This window comes from Quercus lobata, chromosome 5, assembly GCF_001633185.2.
Source record: "Quercus lobata isolate SW786 chromosome 5, ValleyOak3.0 Primary Assembly, whole genome shotgun sequence".
Classification (NCBI taxonomy): Eukaryota; Viridiplantae; Streptophyta; class Magnoliopsida; order Fagales; family Fagaceae; genus Quercus; species Quercus lobata.
In genome coordinates this window covers 75,514,827-75,532,983 of record NC_044908.1, presented here as the reverse complement: position 1 = coordinate 75,532,983, position 18,157 = coordinate 75,514,827, and the positions used below count along the sequence as shown (strand labels likewise).

At 32.9% G+C, this 18,157-nt stretch overlaps 1 protein-coding gene across 1 annotated transcript; it reads right to left on the bottom strand.

Annotated features, from left to right (window-relative positions):
* Positions 1–1,391: 1,391 nt before the first annotated feature.
* On the bottom strand, positions 1,392–7,432 carry LOC115992751 (putative receptor-like protein kinase At4g00960). Its single transcript, XM_031116972.1, has 7 exons — positions 6,673–7,432; positions 6,383–6,553; positions 4,867–4,988; positions 2,460–2,670; positions 2,105–2,342; positions 1,876–2,026; positions 1,392–1,779 (listed from the first exon to the last, which is right to left on the bottom strand). Exons 1-7 carry the CDS (start codon positions 7,424–7,426, stop codon positions 1,495–1,497), a joined length of 1,932 nt encoding a protein of 643 aa, XP_030972832.1. The 5' UTR covers positions 7,427–7,432; the 3' UTR covers positions 1,392–1,494.
* Between the last annotated feature and the right edge of the window lie 10,725 nt (positions 7,433–18,157).

The window sequence follows — 18,157 nt, the reverse complement described above, 5'->3', positions numbered from 1 at the left end:
TCTCTCTCTCTCTCTCTCTCTCTCTCTCTATATATATATATATATATATATTTATGTCAATGTGTTAATTAATTGGGTAAATACTAAATGCATTGATTTTCATATATTAATTATCCATATATGGTGCACCAGTTATTTATATCAAATGAATTTATATGGCTATTTTCATAAATTTTATATAAAAATAACAATTGATTTGTAATATAACATTCTTTTTGAATTCATGTTTAGTTGATTTGGCACAAAACCATCAAAAGGTAAAATCAAATTTAGTAACACATGATATAAAAAATATTAAAAATAGTTGTATGCTCAAATTAGTAATAAAAAATATACGTAATCAAAAATATAAAAGATAAAAGCAAATTTAATTATATGCAATAAAAAATATAAAAGATAATTGTACGTGAAAATATGTGATTCCAAAAAGGGATTTGATGGAAGAAAACAGCACTCATGATTTTTTTTTTTTTTTTTAATTTGGTAAGTAGGCAACACAAAAATTGAAGACAGTGATAGGTGCCAATTGGGCTGGAAGCAAATCGACTACCTTCATTGGAGGTTAGTTTGATAAGCTTAGTCATTACAATGTGGCTAATCCTATGAGGGACTTGACTTGGGCTTACTGCCCTAGTGCACTCCCTAACCGTTGTGGTCATGACACATGCCCATTTTTTGCTGTGTCATTATCTCAACTGGTCTAGTGTAGACCCCCACCATAAATCTTATTCTGGGTAATAGCACTGATGGTCCATTTGGGAATAGTTTATCTAACTTTTTGTCGAAAAGGTTTTTATGAAAATATGCTAAAGTATACTTTGTACTTTGAAATTTTTTGAAAAACTAAGAAAAAAAAAATGAAATTTTAAAAAGCTGTACATAAAAGCTAAAAGCTAAAACTTGAAGCTGATGTCAAACCCACCCTGAGTATTGTTTGAATCCAAAGTCTGGACTGTCCATGTCATCCCGTAGGCCCACTCATGAGATATGACTGAAAGATATACTGGGCCTAAATGTCCAGGTCTCTTGTTTATTTTGTGCAAATTAAGGTCCGTTTGTTCATCAGCGGTCTACGTATCAAATGCACTATGAGAAGCCGAGCCGACAAAGAGACCAACATGGACATTAACTCATTTTTGGCACCGAAGATTGTCCTTATGGTCGGGGTGAAAGTGGCCGAGTGGGATTAGGATTACAAGGTTTGAGAGGAAAAGAAAGGGTCATTTTGCTTTTTAGCTATACAAATGAAAACCCACCAAAAACCAAAAAAAAAAAATCACATTTTTTTAATTACGATTTAATTTTATTTGAGCTAATTGAAACTCAAGTTAACAACATACAATCTTATCTAATAACTTCACACAAACAATCATTTTCTCAATGAAATGGACCTTCCCAATACGTATCCTATTCCTATTTTGTAGAAATTTAGGCTACAATATTAAGTTCACCATCTTGCAAGACCCAATAGCAATCTTATACAACTGTATGTGTTCATCGTGGTACCATGCTAGAAATGCTAGCCTCATTTATAGAGAATTTATCAATCTGAATGAATTTATCCACAGAGAATGCAGGGTGTTTTGGTTTAGGAAGGGCTATTGATTCACTTCCCAACAGAGCTACGACATTTGACATGGTGGGTCTGTCTTGTGGATTTTCCTGCACGCACAAAAGTCCAATATGTATGCACCTTACAATTTCTGATGTCCAACACGATTCCATCAAGAAGTTGTCCACGACCTCTAACACTTTATCTTCACACCATAGTCTCCATGCCTATTAATTTAGATTGCAAATGGAGTTATATTTCATATATGTTATCCCATTTTCATTTTGTCTAATTCTAATTCAAGTAGAAAAAAGTTAACATACATATGCAAGAAGTGTCTGTGCATGTTCTGTAAGGTAGAAGCCACTATTCCTTTTCCCACTAATAATCTCAAGCAACATTACGCCAAAGCTGAATACATCAGACTTCACAGAGAATACTCCTGCCATTGCATATTCTGGAGCCATGTATCCACTTTTTGGATACCAACATTAATATTATTTTTCATTAAAAAAGCCAATAAGAATAGAAATAAAAGAAGAAGTAGCTTACTATGTTCCTACAACTCTTTTGGTTTTAGCTATATTCTGGTTTTCACAAAAGATCCTCGCCATTCCAAAATCCGATATTTTGGCAACCATGTCATGGTCCAACAACACATTACTAGGCTTCAAGTCCCTGTGAATGATTTTAAGTCGGGAGTCTTCATGAAGATATAGTAGTCCTCTGGCAATCCCACTAATAATGTTATAGAAAGTCTTCCAATCAAGTTGCGAGCGCCTTCTTGGATCTGAAATTCAATTTTAATTTTAAGTTATGACATCATGTATAAATGTGAATTTTAGAAATCTTCAAGAAATCTAAAATACTAGCAAGCTTATAATGTAGAATGTAGGAAGAAACAAACCAAAAATAAAAATATCAAGGCTTTTGTTAGGCATGAACTCGTATACAAGCAACTTTTCCTCTCTTTCTATGCCACATCCCAATAACCTCACAAGATTTTTGTGTTGAAGTTTTGCAATAAGTATGACCTCATTTTTGAATTCCTCTAATCCTTGCGATGACTTCATTGAGAACCTTTTAACTGCTACTTCCTTCCCTTCATGTAGCACACCCTGAATGAAATAACGTCCAAACAGAAAAATTTAGGACCAAATTGTTAACTGGTGTGGATTGTATTAGATTACCATTTGAAGCCTTTTTGCATGTGCAACAAAAATAATATTAGCCCACTTTGATTCATGTGTTTGGGAACAGTTTATTTGCATCTTTATCAAAAGATATAATCTTTGGTAAAGTTTATGTTACATGTATGACAAAAAGCTAATAGTTAACTTAAATCGTTTCAAAAAATAATTAACTTAAATAAGGAAAAACTGAAGTTTAGATTATTTGCCAAAAAACTAAGACAAAAAGAAAAAAATTAAAAAACAAATAAGGAAATGCCAAATTCTTTCGGAAGCTCTTTCACTACTCGGTTTTGGAGTTCAGCATAACAAATTTAAAGGATCCTAGCAGACTTAAGGTCTACTATTTTAAATCAATATATACATATAAAAGCAGAAACCTCATGTAATAGTCCATGAGATCCTGCCATGAGGGTATTCTAATTTTGCATTTAGCATTTTTTAACATTTTTTCATTAAGTTATTTTACTGTTAACCTAAAATTCATATTAACTTATTTTTATTGTTATTTGATTATCTCATTAATCTCTCATTAATTGCCTGAACTTACACCACACTTTTTTCTCTTCTTCATGTATTTTAGCATACCCATGTTTTAGTATTAAAAACAAAAGCAAAAAAATAAAATGAAATAAAAATTAAAGACTAATAGTAATAACTAACCAAATAAGGCACTGGAGAGAGATAAAGGACAAAAAATGTTATAAATTGTTAAATGAAATATTGTTTCACTAAAAAGAAAAAACAGTAGGTTAATCCCAAATTGAAAAATGAATGTGATTTATAGAGGTTTAATGCCTATACTGTGTATCCAAGAGTTAGACTATTTTGGATATACATCACTGTTAATTTCTTTAAAACCTTCTTCTCTCTCCCCTTATGTGTATGTGTGTTAAAATACTTCGTATTCTCAAAAAAAAAAAATATATATATATATATATATATATTGTTTCACTATTACCAAAATAAAAGAACTAAGATTGACAAATCATTTGTAAGAGAGAGAAAAAAGAATCTATAGGGCTGCCACCTCCGTCATACTAGCCTTCCACCATTATCAAACTGCCAAACCTCTACGGTTATTTATTTATTTATTTTTAAATTAGGGGCTTAAATATGATTTTGGTGTGGGTAATTTGGTTGATAGTTTTTGTTTTAGATATGTAAGTAAAGAGAATATTTGATGCGTAATGTAAAGTCATATTCTACCATGATTTTGAATCATCTATTAGACACATATATATGCACTTGCCCACACCATGTTTTAATGTCGCATTATCAATGAGTGGAAGACGGTGAGCGAGTTGGACATACTTTCATTTCATGGTATGTAATTTGTAAACATAACACAAATTAATCGATTTTCATGGTCCTCTTGCATTTATTTTTAGTTTCATGATTTTTATATTTTAAAAAAAAAATAATCTTACATTGGGAAGACTACAAATGTTTAATGAAACTACTAAACAATTCACTTTTTATTCATAATACACACACACACACACACACACACACATATATATATATATATATGTACAACATTCTTTAAAATTGTTTTATATAAAATATCACAAAATTATCCGTGCATCGCACAGGCAACTTACTAGTTAATAAAATACACAGCCCCTAGCCATTTATATGAGGGAAAAAGAGAGAGCAGTTAAGAGCGAACTGAAAATTTTTCCACACCATCGTTGTATTGAGTTCTGATCTTGCATTGATTTTACATTTCATTGATTAAGGCAAGATCAAAGAACCAACTTTTTCTACTCCACTTATATTTCAATCCCATTGTAAGCAAGGGTGAGGTTGAAACCACGGTCCAAAATTCAGTGAGGTTCACTGACTAAATCGTCAAGAGGTTCTTGAAGTGGTTAAGGTTTTGGTTTAGAGAAGATCAGTACATAAGAATTCCAAATATTGTGGGATTATAATGATAGGAAGGCAAGCTGAGCGTTTTCAAAGGTTGCACAAGTCTAGGCGAGACAAAGGTTTTGTAAGTCACTAACTATATAATCCTTCTTTTAATAGTGGCTTTTCCATTCAAAATGTTTTCCTTTAGTTTTCCATCTCATATTCATTCTCTATGTCAGAAATGGTCAAGATTATATTGATTCTACGTACCTTGTAAACTTTACCAAATCCACCTTCACCAATCATGTTGTCATCTGAGAATTTGTTTGTGGCCGCTTCAATCGTCCCAAAATCAAATTGCAAGGATTCAAGAGTTGTTACTTCACTTGCAGCTAAACATCCAAAAATAAATAAACGTAAGAGATTACACTGCATTGTTTGCAAATATGATGAGGTGAGAGTTTGTACATAATCAACTTAATCTTTATCAATTTTGATAAATTATTAACCATCGTAGATGTTTTTTATTTTTGATAATCCGGAACCTTTATTGAAACAGTTGAACCAGCAAAAACACAGAACCACAGACAACCCAAAATAGCAACAAATTAGACTAGGTTCCTTAAAGCAAGACTAATAACAACAAACCAACAACAAGAACCTCAACTCAAAGCAACACCACCTTCTAACCTGCAGAACCATAACAGAACTACAACACCAAAATGAAAAAAAAAAAAAAAAAAAAAAAAAAAAAAAAAAATCAGCAAACAAATTGAAGCACAATCAAAACAAAATACAACCAATACACTCAACAACAGATAGCCAGCAAACCAAACAACAAACAACTTCATCAATCTAGAATGGAGGCCTAGGTAGCATCCTTAATCTAAATCGAGGCTCTCTGAAGAACAAAATTAGTGAATCCCCATCTACAGCGGATCTAGGGAACATGCTACCCCCTTCAATTCGAATCTTGACTTGCTTTCTGATGAGCCCCACAATCTAATCTTCTGTTTAATAAATCTTTGAAAAATGATTGCATTTCTATGACTCCAAATGTGTTAAACAGCAACACTAAGCCCCAGTTTACTACAGGCACATTTCAAGGTTTTCTTTTACATTGTTTTTCTACTCAGTCAAAATATGATTCCTATCATCCCTTATGGAATTTTGGCTGCCCCAATACTTACTTAACACTCTTCCAAATTCTACTAGAAGTCTAACCTACAAATAGCAGGGAATTTATTATTTCTAATTTATTTAGTTTTTAAAATATATCCTGTGAAAGATATGTTAGCCAAATGTAATAGGCCTAAACCTAATCTTTCTAGTCTAGAGTTTAACCTACTATATATACACATATTATGATTTATTGTAATATATGATTTGTGCTACACTCTAATATATTATTGACATGTATCCATTTAGGATTTTCTCCGTGGATGTAAATTGTTAGGCTAAACCACGTAACTCTCTTGTGTTATATATTTTATGCTTCTGATTCTGCATCTATTCTAACATATTCAACATAGTATATTAATATTAATATTGATGTAGCCTTTTAAGGTTCCATCTATGGATGTAGGCCATTATGCTAAATCACATATCCCTCTTATGTTATATATTTTATGATTTCACTTTCGCATCTATACTAGCATATTCAACATAGTGTATCAATGCTAATATTTAACACATCCTTAATGAAATGATTCCCTCACCTGGACTTTTGAAAATAAGGAGAGTGACATATGAATATATGATGTGAACTTTGAAACCACTTGCATACCATGATAATTTAGTACGCCGTCAGATATCCCAGAATTCACTTGGTTTATAGAATTGGACTTCTTACTTGCTTTCCTCCTTCGGAAGCAGTAGAGCAGAATGACTAGCACCACAGCAGCAGCAATGGTAACAGCAATAACGATAGCTATTGCGGTTGAGATCTTGCCTTTCCCTGCAAAAACAATATATGTTTTATTGACAACAGTTGATGGCCAGTTACAAGAAGTGCGGCCTAGTAAAGTAATTAAGTTTCATCAGTACAGATGAGGGTGAAACTTAGTGGATATGTACCTTTTGGTGGTGCGGCAACAGCTTGAGCTTGTATATGGTAAAACGAGAAAACTTCATACCTAATGTTACAACTAGGATACAAAACTCTTCCCCCTCTCTTTCCACCATAAGAATTGGACAAGTTTGTTATGGCTCCCCAAAGACACCTTCTGCAATCAAAGCTGGATAGGTCAGGGGTGCACTGTACAAGGTTGTATAGCGTTTCCGATTCCATAAATTTGGTTTCCTTGGTAGCAAACTTTTTAGCACCGGACGAAGCATTTGCGGCCACTGGCACCAAGTCACCTAATGTTAGCTGAAGCAAGCTATCTGGCTCTGTTATATCCAAAAAGTTCCACAGAATCTTACTCGGCTCGTCTTCCATGATGGAGAAGAACGATCGATTTGAGTAGCGTAACATGCATTCATCATACCATATCACGGCCTCTTTTTCTTCTGGGCAGTACAGCTGAACAATCTCTTTGGTTGATGTTGAGACGCAGTCTTGGCACTCAATGGTGGCGAGGTCACCACGGCATAGGAAGAGGCCGTAAACTGTATTCTCTGGGGTTTGAGTTTGACCCACGGTGGTGTTGTAGAAATCGGTTTCACGAGCGGAATTTGCGTTAAGGAAAGAGAGGAGGTTGTTGAGGTTAGACTGGTAGGTGCTATTGGGGGAGAAAGTGGTTTGGTTTGAACAGAAATGGTAGCGGTATTGGGCTGCTTCACTCGTAAGGCTTAGAGAGGTGAGTATGGAAAGGAGCACTAGGTGCATGGAGAAACTGAAAGAAGGGATGCCCATATTTATATGATCAGTCTTGTGCTTGTACTGCTCAGACTCAGGTATATATCATGAGTCAGGACCATGGATAAGGTTTTGTTAATAAAACTTTTTTATTCTTTTATTCTTAGAAAATTTCTGTCAGTTATACTGAGATCCAATGAGGTTTTTATCCAATGAGGTCTATGAAGAAAGCCAAGCCACCTACCTTCAAAATAATACCGCATTTGGAAAATTAAAGTCAGTCAATGATATGTAAAACAGCAATGGCCAATAAAAATTTTACAAAACAATTTACTGTAGGTACAAAGTAGATAGAAATGTATTTTTTTAACAACATTTACAATTTTTGACCCGAGGAATGAATGAAGGAAAAATATAAAAGTAGTGTGTAGATCAGTACCATTTTTTTAAAGAGCTGGTCCCACCGAAATTGATCCCCCCCTAGCCACCCAATGAGGTGGTATATGGTGTTTCCGGTACATGCATCCTTCCTCTCACATGAGGGTGGACCCCACATGTGAGAAGGAAGATACATGCATCGGAAACACCATGTATTTTCTCCCACTCAACACCTATGACGGCAAAGCCCCACCTGTCCATGTCCCTTTCCGAGTACACTCTACTTTTGAGTCATGAACCACTCAATTCTAAAAGATTCTCATCCTGGTGCGATTTTTCTCACAGTCACATTCACTTTCTTAATCAACTTTTTTTTTTTTTTTTGCTTAAAAAATAGTTTTCTTAAGTTAAGGGAAAATGGCTTTAAAATAATGAGAGAAACAAGATCTTTCTTCTCCTTTTCATTTATATTTCAATTTACTTATATTGTGGCTTATGATTTTTGGTTTTTCTTTTTCTTTCTTTTATTTATAAATCCAATTGAGTATCCATTGATGAATACATTTTCAATGTTTGTAAGTTTAATCATTCAATTATTTAAAGAAGAGCTAAATTGGATGCCAAATGTTTTACTCTTATAGCATAATGCCACATTGCCACACTACGGTCAAGATGTTGAGTGCTTTTTATTTTTTTTATACATGTGTTTTGAAAACTAGAAATTTTTGTATACTCAAAAGGATTTAGAAAGATATGATGCTCTCATAGTGTTTTGAGTTTTTACTTGTATGGAGATTCAAAGTGATTGTTTAGTCTTAGCCTCCCCATACAAAAGTTTATGGTTCTACCCCTGGTCATCGTAGACTTCTCTTTCCACAATTTGTGATTCGTGAATAATAAATTTACATGTTTTTATTTATTTATTTTCTTTTTGATAGATAAATAGTGGGAGAGGGGAATGTGAGATTTGGATAAGGGCTATCACAAAATATGGTATTAGTGTTTTGCGTTCAACAATCACTTGAATCCCAAATTTATTAATACTATTTTGTAACTAATGCAATGAAAAAAAAAAGTAACATAATGTGATTTTTTTTTATAAAAATGTTCTAAATATAAAATTTCATTGCTATTATTAATAGTTATCTATTATGAATATTGTGTTTGTATATGTAACTATATATTTTATCATAACATATTAATTATTATTATGTTTGTATATAGAACTATTTTATGTGGCACATGGATAGAGGAATTCCAACTGTTGAAAGAGAGGGAGACAAATTGCATGCCTATTAAGATGGAGTTTTTCATGCATTGGCTAAATTTTGATGCTTAATTAATACTCTAGAAGATAATTAATAGCCAAAAATTTTCTTCTACTGTTCGACTGAATCTAATTTTGGCCAACATTGGCTCAAACAAATTGAAATGTTTGGAATTGGCCGTAATTTTACCCGTGGTAGAATTGGGGGTTACCATTTTGGTTTGCATATTGGTATCATGGTTTTGAAACCCGGATCGTTCATCGAACTGTAAAAGGAAGAGGTTTAAGGTTTTTGAGGTCGGATCGAGGTTCAACCAAGGTAAAACCGTGATGACGTCATAATTAATTTAATAATGATTTAAAATATAAATTAATATATTAAATTAGTATAAATATAAAATTTGAATAAAATTTAAAAAAATAAATATAAAGACCATCTTTCAAATGTATTTTTCATATCACAACTTCTATTATAGTGTTCAAAAATATACGCAATATTATCAATTGTTAATAATAATAATAATAATAAAAGAAAAATTATTTATTTACAATATACTATCAAGGTAAGATTTACATTGTAGATTAAATAAATGAGCACAATATTATACACTTTTATACAAAAATGTATAATATTGTAGACTCATTATAAATATATACAATGTTTTAAGCATTTTTTTAATCTACAATTACATTGACAGTACAAAAGTAATAAATAAATTAATATACAAAATTACCAATTGGTGGGAATTGATGGGTTTGTAGTAAGCTGTTATGATGTGTCATTCAAATAAAATAAAAAAGTTTTTTAAAAATTACAAACCAAAATGAAAGGCAGAGACATAGCCACATGTCCAACTTTTCACATGGGGAAGGGTAGTGCTTGTCAATGCTATAGACCATAGTGGTACTGGTAGACAGCTCATTGAAAAAAAAAAACTCTTGGCTTTTGGGTACTAGTAACTGGCAACAGAAGAAGAAAGTAGAAGGAAAATGCAAATGTGGAAGATTAAGGATAAGTTTGGATACCATTTATTTTGCTGAAAACTGAAAATAATGAAAAAATAATAAAAAAAGTTACTGTTCTCCAAAGGGTTACTGTAGATATGCCTATGAGACATGAACAATGCAATAGGCGCTGGTTTAAAATAAAATAAAATAAAAAGGGCCTGAAATGCATTTTGACACAAAACATGGACACAATAATTGATACCCAAACGGTACCTAAGGGTCCATTTGAGATCTGCTTATTTTGCTGAAATTGAAATTTTTTTGCTGAATGTACTATAGATAAAGGTAAAAGTTAGCTAAAATAGTACAGTGAGACCTATAAATAGTATCAAAACGTGTAGTGAGACTCATAAATAATAATAAAAATAAGCTGAATAGTAAAATAAGGGTCTGTTTGGGATCCGCTTATTTTATTGAAACTGAAAACTTTTTACTAAAAGTACTGTAAAGAAAGGTAAAAGTTAGCTAAAATAGTATAGTAGAACTCATGAATAGTATCAAAAAATGTAGTGGGGCCCATGAATAGTAGTAAAAAATAAGTTGAATCGTAAAATAAGCTGGCTTTTTAAACTGGTGTCAAATGCACACTAAGTTGACAAAAATAATTTTTGCCAAACAGACACTAAGAAAAGGTTTGTGTTTTTCATCTCATTGTACGTGGATTTTCCGATTTAGTGTGTTTTGGGACTGCAATTTCAAATTTGGGGTTGAGAAGGCATAGAAAATGGCACAAATAACTTAGTTTCACCGGGGATGAACTGAAGTCTTTTTTTTTTAAAGCTTTAGCCTGAACTGTGAGACTCGGTCACGGTTCTCAAACCCAGGCGGTTTGACCTCGGTTCGCATGGTCCATTGGATTTTTTTGTGTGAAGTGGGTTTTGGGGTTAAAAGAACCGTCGGGCATTTTCTGGTTAACCGGGTCGAACCGTACGGTCTAGTCCAGATTTCAAAACCGTGATTGGTACACAATTTTTTGTTTGTTTCTATCAAATTGAACGGTATTCAAAACCACACTAACTACCTTAGTGGTTGGGGTGGGCCCTGATTTTGAGTTTCCTTGGTAATGAGTATTCATGGAAGGACTCAAATCAAAATGTTGTAAATGATGTCAAGGCTCAAAATCCAAAATTTTAAATTTTAAGGAACAAAATCAAAATGACCCAAAGTTAAAGGATGCAATTTGCAATTTGGTTTTAAAAAGGCACAAAATAATAGTTGCTTAATATATTTCAAATCAATTATCTATCAAAATATAAATAGACATTATTTTAACTTTTAAAAATCATTTATGATTGATTATGTACTAAAGTTTGCAATAATTTCTCTTTCAACGTATTGAATCTATGAGTCCTTATCAACCTTTTGGAAAAATTCAGAAAAAAAGAAAAAGAAAAAGAAAAAAGATTATGAGCAAAACATATGCTTACTTTGGATCTACTATCACCCCCATCAAATTTTTTAGGGGAAAAAAATACACTAATAAAAGAATGAAGCACACGCATGCATATAGAAAAGCAGGGAACTAACTTAGAATAAAAAAGAGCAATATTTTTAAAGGATCCTAGCCTCTTATTTCCCAATTTATCCTTACTTTTTTACTTATTTGTTAAATTTTTAGTAAAAAAAATCAACTTTTAGTAGCAAAACACACAAAATGTAGATTTTGAAAAAAATTAATGAAAGGCCACATGATGGAACAACCAACCATTCAATTATGAGAAATACTATGTTCATAATATTTTTACAAAAAAAAAAAAAAAAATTAAATGATAGGTTGTTATTGGCTTTTATAGGTGGGCAAAACAGTAAATTAAGTTCTAGGTTAGATGTCCCCCTCCCTATCTCCCTTAAATTTTTGTACATTAAGTAGAATGGCATCCAGTTCCCATCTTTGTCAATGTTCACCATGGTGAAATAATAGAAACAACAAGTTCATTTACTGGAGGAGCTGTTGAAGACAGACCACTTGGAACCACTTTACCAACATAAAGTGCAGGTTGCATTTCTTGGCCGTGGAAGTTCCATTGATTCATTTCCTAGAAGAACCACCACAGTGGACATGGTAGGTCTGTCGGCAGGATCTTCGTACATGCACAAAAGTCTGATTTGAATGAGTCTTTGGACTTCCAATTGCTGGCATGATTCCATCAAGAAATTAAGGGTCCACAATTTCCAAATCATTTCCTTCATTCCATAGTCTTCGTGCCTGTTAATATTTTAAACAGTAATGTTTTTTAGAAATTTTTGTTTTCCAATTGAAAGTATATGTAGGAAAATTGTCAATTCAAGAGGATAAAGAAATGAACATATGCAAGGAGTGTAGGGGCATGCTTTGCAAGGTAGAAGCCAATATTACTTTTCCTGCTAATAATTTCGAGCTAGATTACACCAAAGCTAAAAACATCTAATTTTACAAAGAATATGTTATATATATATATATATATATATAGGTATATACAAGGATAGGTTGTAATAATGATGATGTTTGAGTTTGAAAATATTGTTTCATAAAGTTGTTAAAGTGAAAATTCAAGTTCTGGAATTTTCTAAGTGAAAATTCGAAGTTAAGCATTTTCGATCGGTCGAAGCTTTGGCTTGATTGTTCGAAATGGTAAAGAAAAAATCCTAGAGTTTCTAGATGGTTCAATCACTATTCAATTCCTGTATGATCGATCGAAAAGAGCATTTGATCGATCGAAAGAACCTCTCAATTGATCGAAACTCGAAAAATGAATTTTCTGCAAAATTTTTCTGGTGACTATTCGGAAATGTTGAAGAGGTTTTTAGGCTTATGAACGGTTTTATGAAACATTTTAACTCTTTATATGTGCCTTTTGATGAAATATAACCCTATGGGTATAAATAGAGGTTTATGTTCACTTGAAAAATAGTAAGTTAAAGAGAAACACAAGAACTCCTGTGATTATTTTCCAGAATTGCTATCTGTAGAACCCAACATCTTAGTTGTATCTTGGGGAAAATTTTGCAATAACCCTTTAGCAACAATAGTGTGGGGGGCCAAATATTGTCTAAGGAAAACAACATTGCACCTCCAAGTTATCTATTTTCTATTTGTCTTTTGTGTTAACCTTGTTCTTCTATTATTAATTTGTATAATATCCCCAACAATCTTAGACAATATTTCCTGTGATGGAAGGAACAAGTGATGTTTTAGCGTTGAAGATGTTGAATCATAAGTTGGTGAAATTGAATCGCTTTGACAAAACCAATTTCCCACAATGGAAAGACAAGATGAAATTCCTACTTACTGCACTCAAACTCTTCTATGTCTGGGACCAGAATTTGATACCTTTTCCTACTGTGAGTGATGAAGACACTAATGAGATAAAGACACAAATAAAGAAACGGGATGAAGACGAACTGATTTGTAGAGGGCACATTCTCAATGCTCTTTCGAATCGTCTCTATGATCTCTACACATCAATGAAGTCATCAAGGGAGATTTGGAATGCTTTGGAAGCAAAATACAAAACTGAGACAATAGGTACGAATAAGTTTATTATTCAAAAGTATTTTGATTATAAAATGCTTGATAATATCTCAGTTTTAGATCAAGTACATGAATTACAAATTTTGGTCAATAAATTTTGTGATTTGTCAATCAATATTCCTGAATCATTTGAAGTGGGTGCAATCATTGCGAAACTCCCACCAAGTTGGAATAATTTTAGGAAGAAGCTTCTACATATGTTGGAAGATCTTACTTTAGAACAATTTGGACAACATCTTTGAATTGAAGAGGAAAGTCGGGTTAGAGATGGGACTAACATCGATTCTAAAGTGAATGTGAACAATGGGAGCAATGTTCAAAGTGGGAGTTTGAGTAAGACTGATAAGTACTTGAAAGTGAACAAAAGTGGGAGTGGTTTCAAGAAGAACAACTCCAAGAATCCCAACAAGGACAAGAAGAACCGGGCATGTTTTCATTGTGGAACGAAAGGTCATTACATTTGCGAATGTAAACTCTTAAAGAACAAGAAAAAGGATGAAGACGACAATACCGTTGAAACGAATGTCATTGAGGACATTATTGCTATGGTGAGTGGCATACATATTGATATGATCACTGAAGTTCATATGGCTGTGATTGCAAATCCTTTTGATTAGTAGTTTGATTCGGGTGCAACGGTGTATGTGTGCAACAACAAAGAGTAATTCAGGACTTATAATGAGTCTTCCATAAAACAACAAGTGCTGATGGGCAACCACAATAAAGCAAAGGTTCTTGGAAAAGGCACCGTTGAAGTGAAAATAAGTTCTGGCAAGATGCTGATCTTGACCAATGTTTTTCATGTACCCGATATCAAGAAGAATCTAGTATTTGCCAATTTGTTATGTAAGAGTAGTGTAATAGTTGTACTTGAATCGAACAAGTTAATCTTGTCCAAGAATGGGAGATTTGTAGGAAAAGGATATGCTACTGATGGCATGTACAAAATAAGTATTATTAATAAAGAAGTTTCTGGTTATGCTTATTTTGTTGATTCTTTATATTTGTGGCATGCTAAATTAGGATATTTAAATTTCAAATACTTGAAATTTATGTCAAAGCATGGTATGATTTCATATAAGCATGATGATGAAAAGAAATATGAAATTTGTATTCAAGCAAAGATGACAAAGAAACCTTTTTCTAAGTCGAATAGAAATTCTATTATGCTTGAACTTGTACATTCTGATGTATGTGAGTTGAATGGTGTATTTACTAGAATAGGTAAAAGATACTTCATTACATTCATTGATGATTTCTCTAGATTTACATATGTTTATTTAATGAGAAATAAAGATGAATCTTTTGACATTTTCAAACGTTATAAAACTGAAGTAGAAAATTAAAAGGATAGGAAAATAAAGATCCTACGAAGTGATAGATGTGGTGAATATTTTCCTAATGATATTTCTATGTTTTGTGAGGAACATGGTATAATACACCAAAGTTCAGCCCCTTGTACAACCCAACAAAATGGTTTGGTTGAAAAGGAAAAATAAGACTCTTGTAGATATGGTAAATGCCATGATTTTAAGAGCAGAGGAATTGCTTACAGCATGTCATGTACATAATAGAGTACCTTCCAAGAAGATTAAAGCATCTCCATATGAGTTATGGAATAGAAGGAAACCAAACCTTGATTATATCAAAGTGTAGGGGTGTTTAGCCTTTTATAGAGTGGTTGATCCAAAAAGAACAAAGTTATGACCAAGAGCTATAAAAAGTGTGTTTGTAGGTTATGCTTAAAATTCAAAGGCATATAGGTTATTAGACTTAAGCTCTAATATAATGGTGGAATTAAGAGATGTTGAGTTTATTGAGGATAAATTCAGTAACGATTCCATAGATGCTTTGATATCTACTCAAACGCAACACGGTGACTATAATCCTAATACTACTTTGGATGGTACTAAGAGGATTGAAAGTGGTTCACCAAGTGAACAAAGAAAGAGTCAAAGGATAAGAAAAGTAAAAGACTTTGGTCTAGACTTCATTTCTTATCAAGCTCAATTGTTTCTTGTTGAAGAAAATAGACAAGTGGTCCTAAATAAAATACCTATAGTGTTTAATACAGATGATGATCCTAAATCATATGGGGAAGCTATGGCTTCTAGAGATTCAACTTTTTGGAAAGAAACTGTAAATGATGAGATGAACTCAATATTATCCAATAATACTTGGGTCCTAGTGGATCTACCTATTGGTTCTAAACCAATTGGTTGTAAATGGGTATTTAGAAGAAAATATAATACTAATGGATCAATACAAACCTTTAAAGCAAGGTTAGTGGCCAAAGGCTTTAAATAAAGGGAAGGAGTGGACTATTTTGATACCTATGCACTGGTGGCTAGGATCATGTCTATTCGTGTGTTATTAGCTCTTGCATCCATATATAAGTTGATTGTACATCAAATGGATGCTAAGACAACTTTACTAAATGATGATCTTGATGAGGAAGTTTACATGGAACAACCTGAGGGTTTTGTACTTCCTAGAAATGAAAGAAAGTTTGCAAGCTAGTCAAGTCTTTGTATGGCTTGAAACAAGCTCCAAAACAATGGCATGAGAAGTTTGACTCAGCAATTTTGTCGGATGACTTTGTGCATAATAGTTCCGACAAATGTATGTATTCCAAATCCACAAAGGAATATAGAGTCATTGTATGCCTTTATGTAGATGATATGCTTATATTTGGTACAATTATGAAAGGTTTATGTGAAACTAAAAAGTATCTATCTTCTGTGTTTAAAATGAAAGATTTAAACGAAGTGGATATTATTTTGGGAATCAAAATTAAAATACATAGTGAAGGATTTTCATTGTGTCAATCTCATTATGTTGAGAAAGTACTTCAAAGATTTGAATATCTTAATATAAAGGAAACAAATACACCTTTCAATCGGAGCATAAAGTTGGGTGAGAAAACTGGAAGAACAATTGCACAACTCGAGTATGCTAGTGCTATTGGTAGCATGATGTATGCTATGCATTGTGCAAGACCAGACATATCATTTTTAGTGGACAAACTTTCTAGATTCACAAGTAATCCAAGTGTGGATCACTGGAAAGCAATTGGTAGAGTTCTTGGTTATTTAAAGAAAACCATAAGTTTGGGACTCCTTTATTCTGAATTTCCAACTGTGTTGGAAGGTTATTCAGATGCTAATTGGATTAATAGTGTGAGTGATAACAAATCCACGCCTGGTTGCATATTCACTCTTGGTGGGGGTGCCATCTCTTGGGCATCAAAGAAACAAACGTGTATTTTTTACTCCACCATGGAATCAGAGTATATAGCCTTGGTGGCAACAGGCAAGGATGTAGAATGGCTAAGAAATATGTTAATAGACATAGAGTTATGGCCACAACCAATACTAGTCATTTCAGTGTACTGCGAAAGTGAAGCCACCTTAGGCAAAGCATACAATAAAATGTATAATGGAAAGTCTAGACATATAGGTCTAAGACATGATTACATAACACAATTAATAGAATCTGATACCATTTCAATTGTCTATATAAGGTCAAATAGTAATTTAGCAGACCCTTTAACCAAAGCAGTGTCTCAAGATATGGTTGGGGTAACATCCATTGGAATTAGACTAAAACCCTTCTTTTAAAAGAATCACCAATAGTTGGAACCCAACCTCAAATTGATTTATTCTCAAAAGTTTAAAGGGTAACAACAAGCTATTGATAAGTGGTTAGTAAGAGCACTAATTTTGTGTCTCATTCAGAATTGATTAGTGCAGACTATTATGGTGAAATTGAGGATGAGTTTTACACTCTTAATGAAGTTCATAAAGTGTAAATGTCTGTGTAATATGGACATAGGAAGGAACTTCACCTTTGTGAACATAGAAGTGGTGCCACTTCTAGCAAGAGTAATGGGTTTTCTCTTGTAAATGTTCACTAAATCGGGAAGAGCACAAGGCCATGATAGTGCTAACAATAGTGGATTTCTAAATGTGTTGTAGATGTTCTCATGTATGTGTTGTTTCCGTTTTCAACATATAAGAGTTTTGGTTTAAGCACCAAGCCACCATTAATTTTGTTGATTTCTTAAGCAATTACACTAAGGGAGGGTTTAAGTTGAAAGACACCTTCCATTATGCATGATAGAATATCAATCAAGTGAAACATATATTATTACAACCTAGTGGGGGATTGTTGTATATATAGGTATATACAAGGATAGGTTGTAATGATGATGATGTTTGAGTTTGAAAATATTGTTTCATAAAGTTGTTAAAGTGGAAATTCAAGTTCTGGAGTTTTCTAGGTGAAAATTCGAAGTTAAGCATTTCGATCGATCGAAACTTTGGCCCGATCAATCGAAATGGAAAAGAAAAAATCCTGGAGTTTCTAGATGGTTCGATCTCTATTTGATTCTTGTTCGATCGATCGAAAAGAGCATACGATCGATCGAAAGAACCTCTCAATCAATCGAAACTCAAAAAGTGAATTTTCTACATAATTTTTCTGGTGACTCTTTGGAAAGGTTGAAGAGGTTTCAAGCCTTCTGAACGCTTGTATGAAACATTTTAACTCTCTATACTTGCCTTTTGATGAAATATAACCTTATGAGTATAAATAG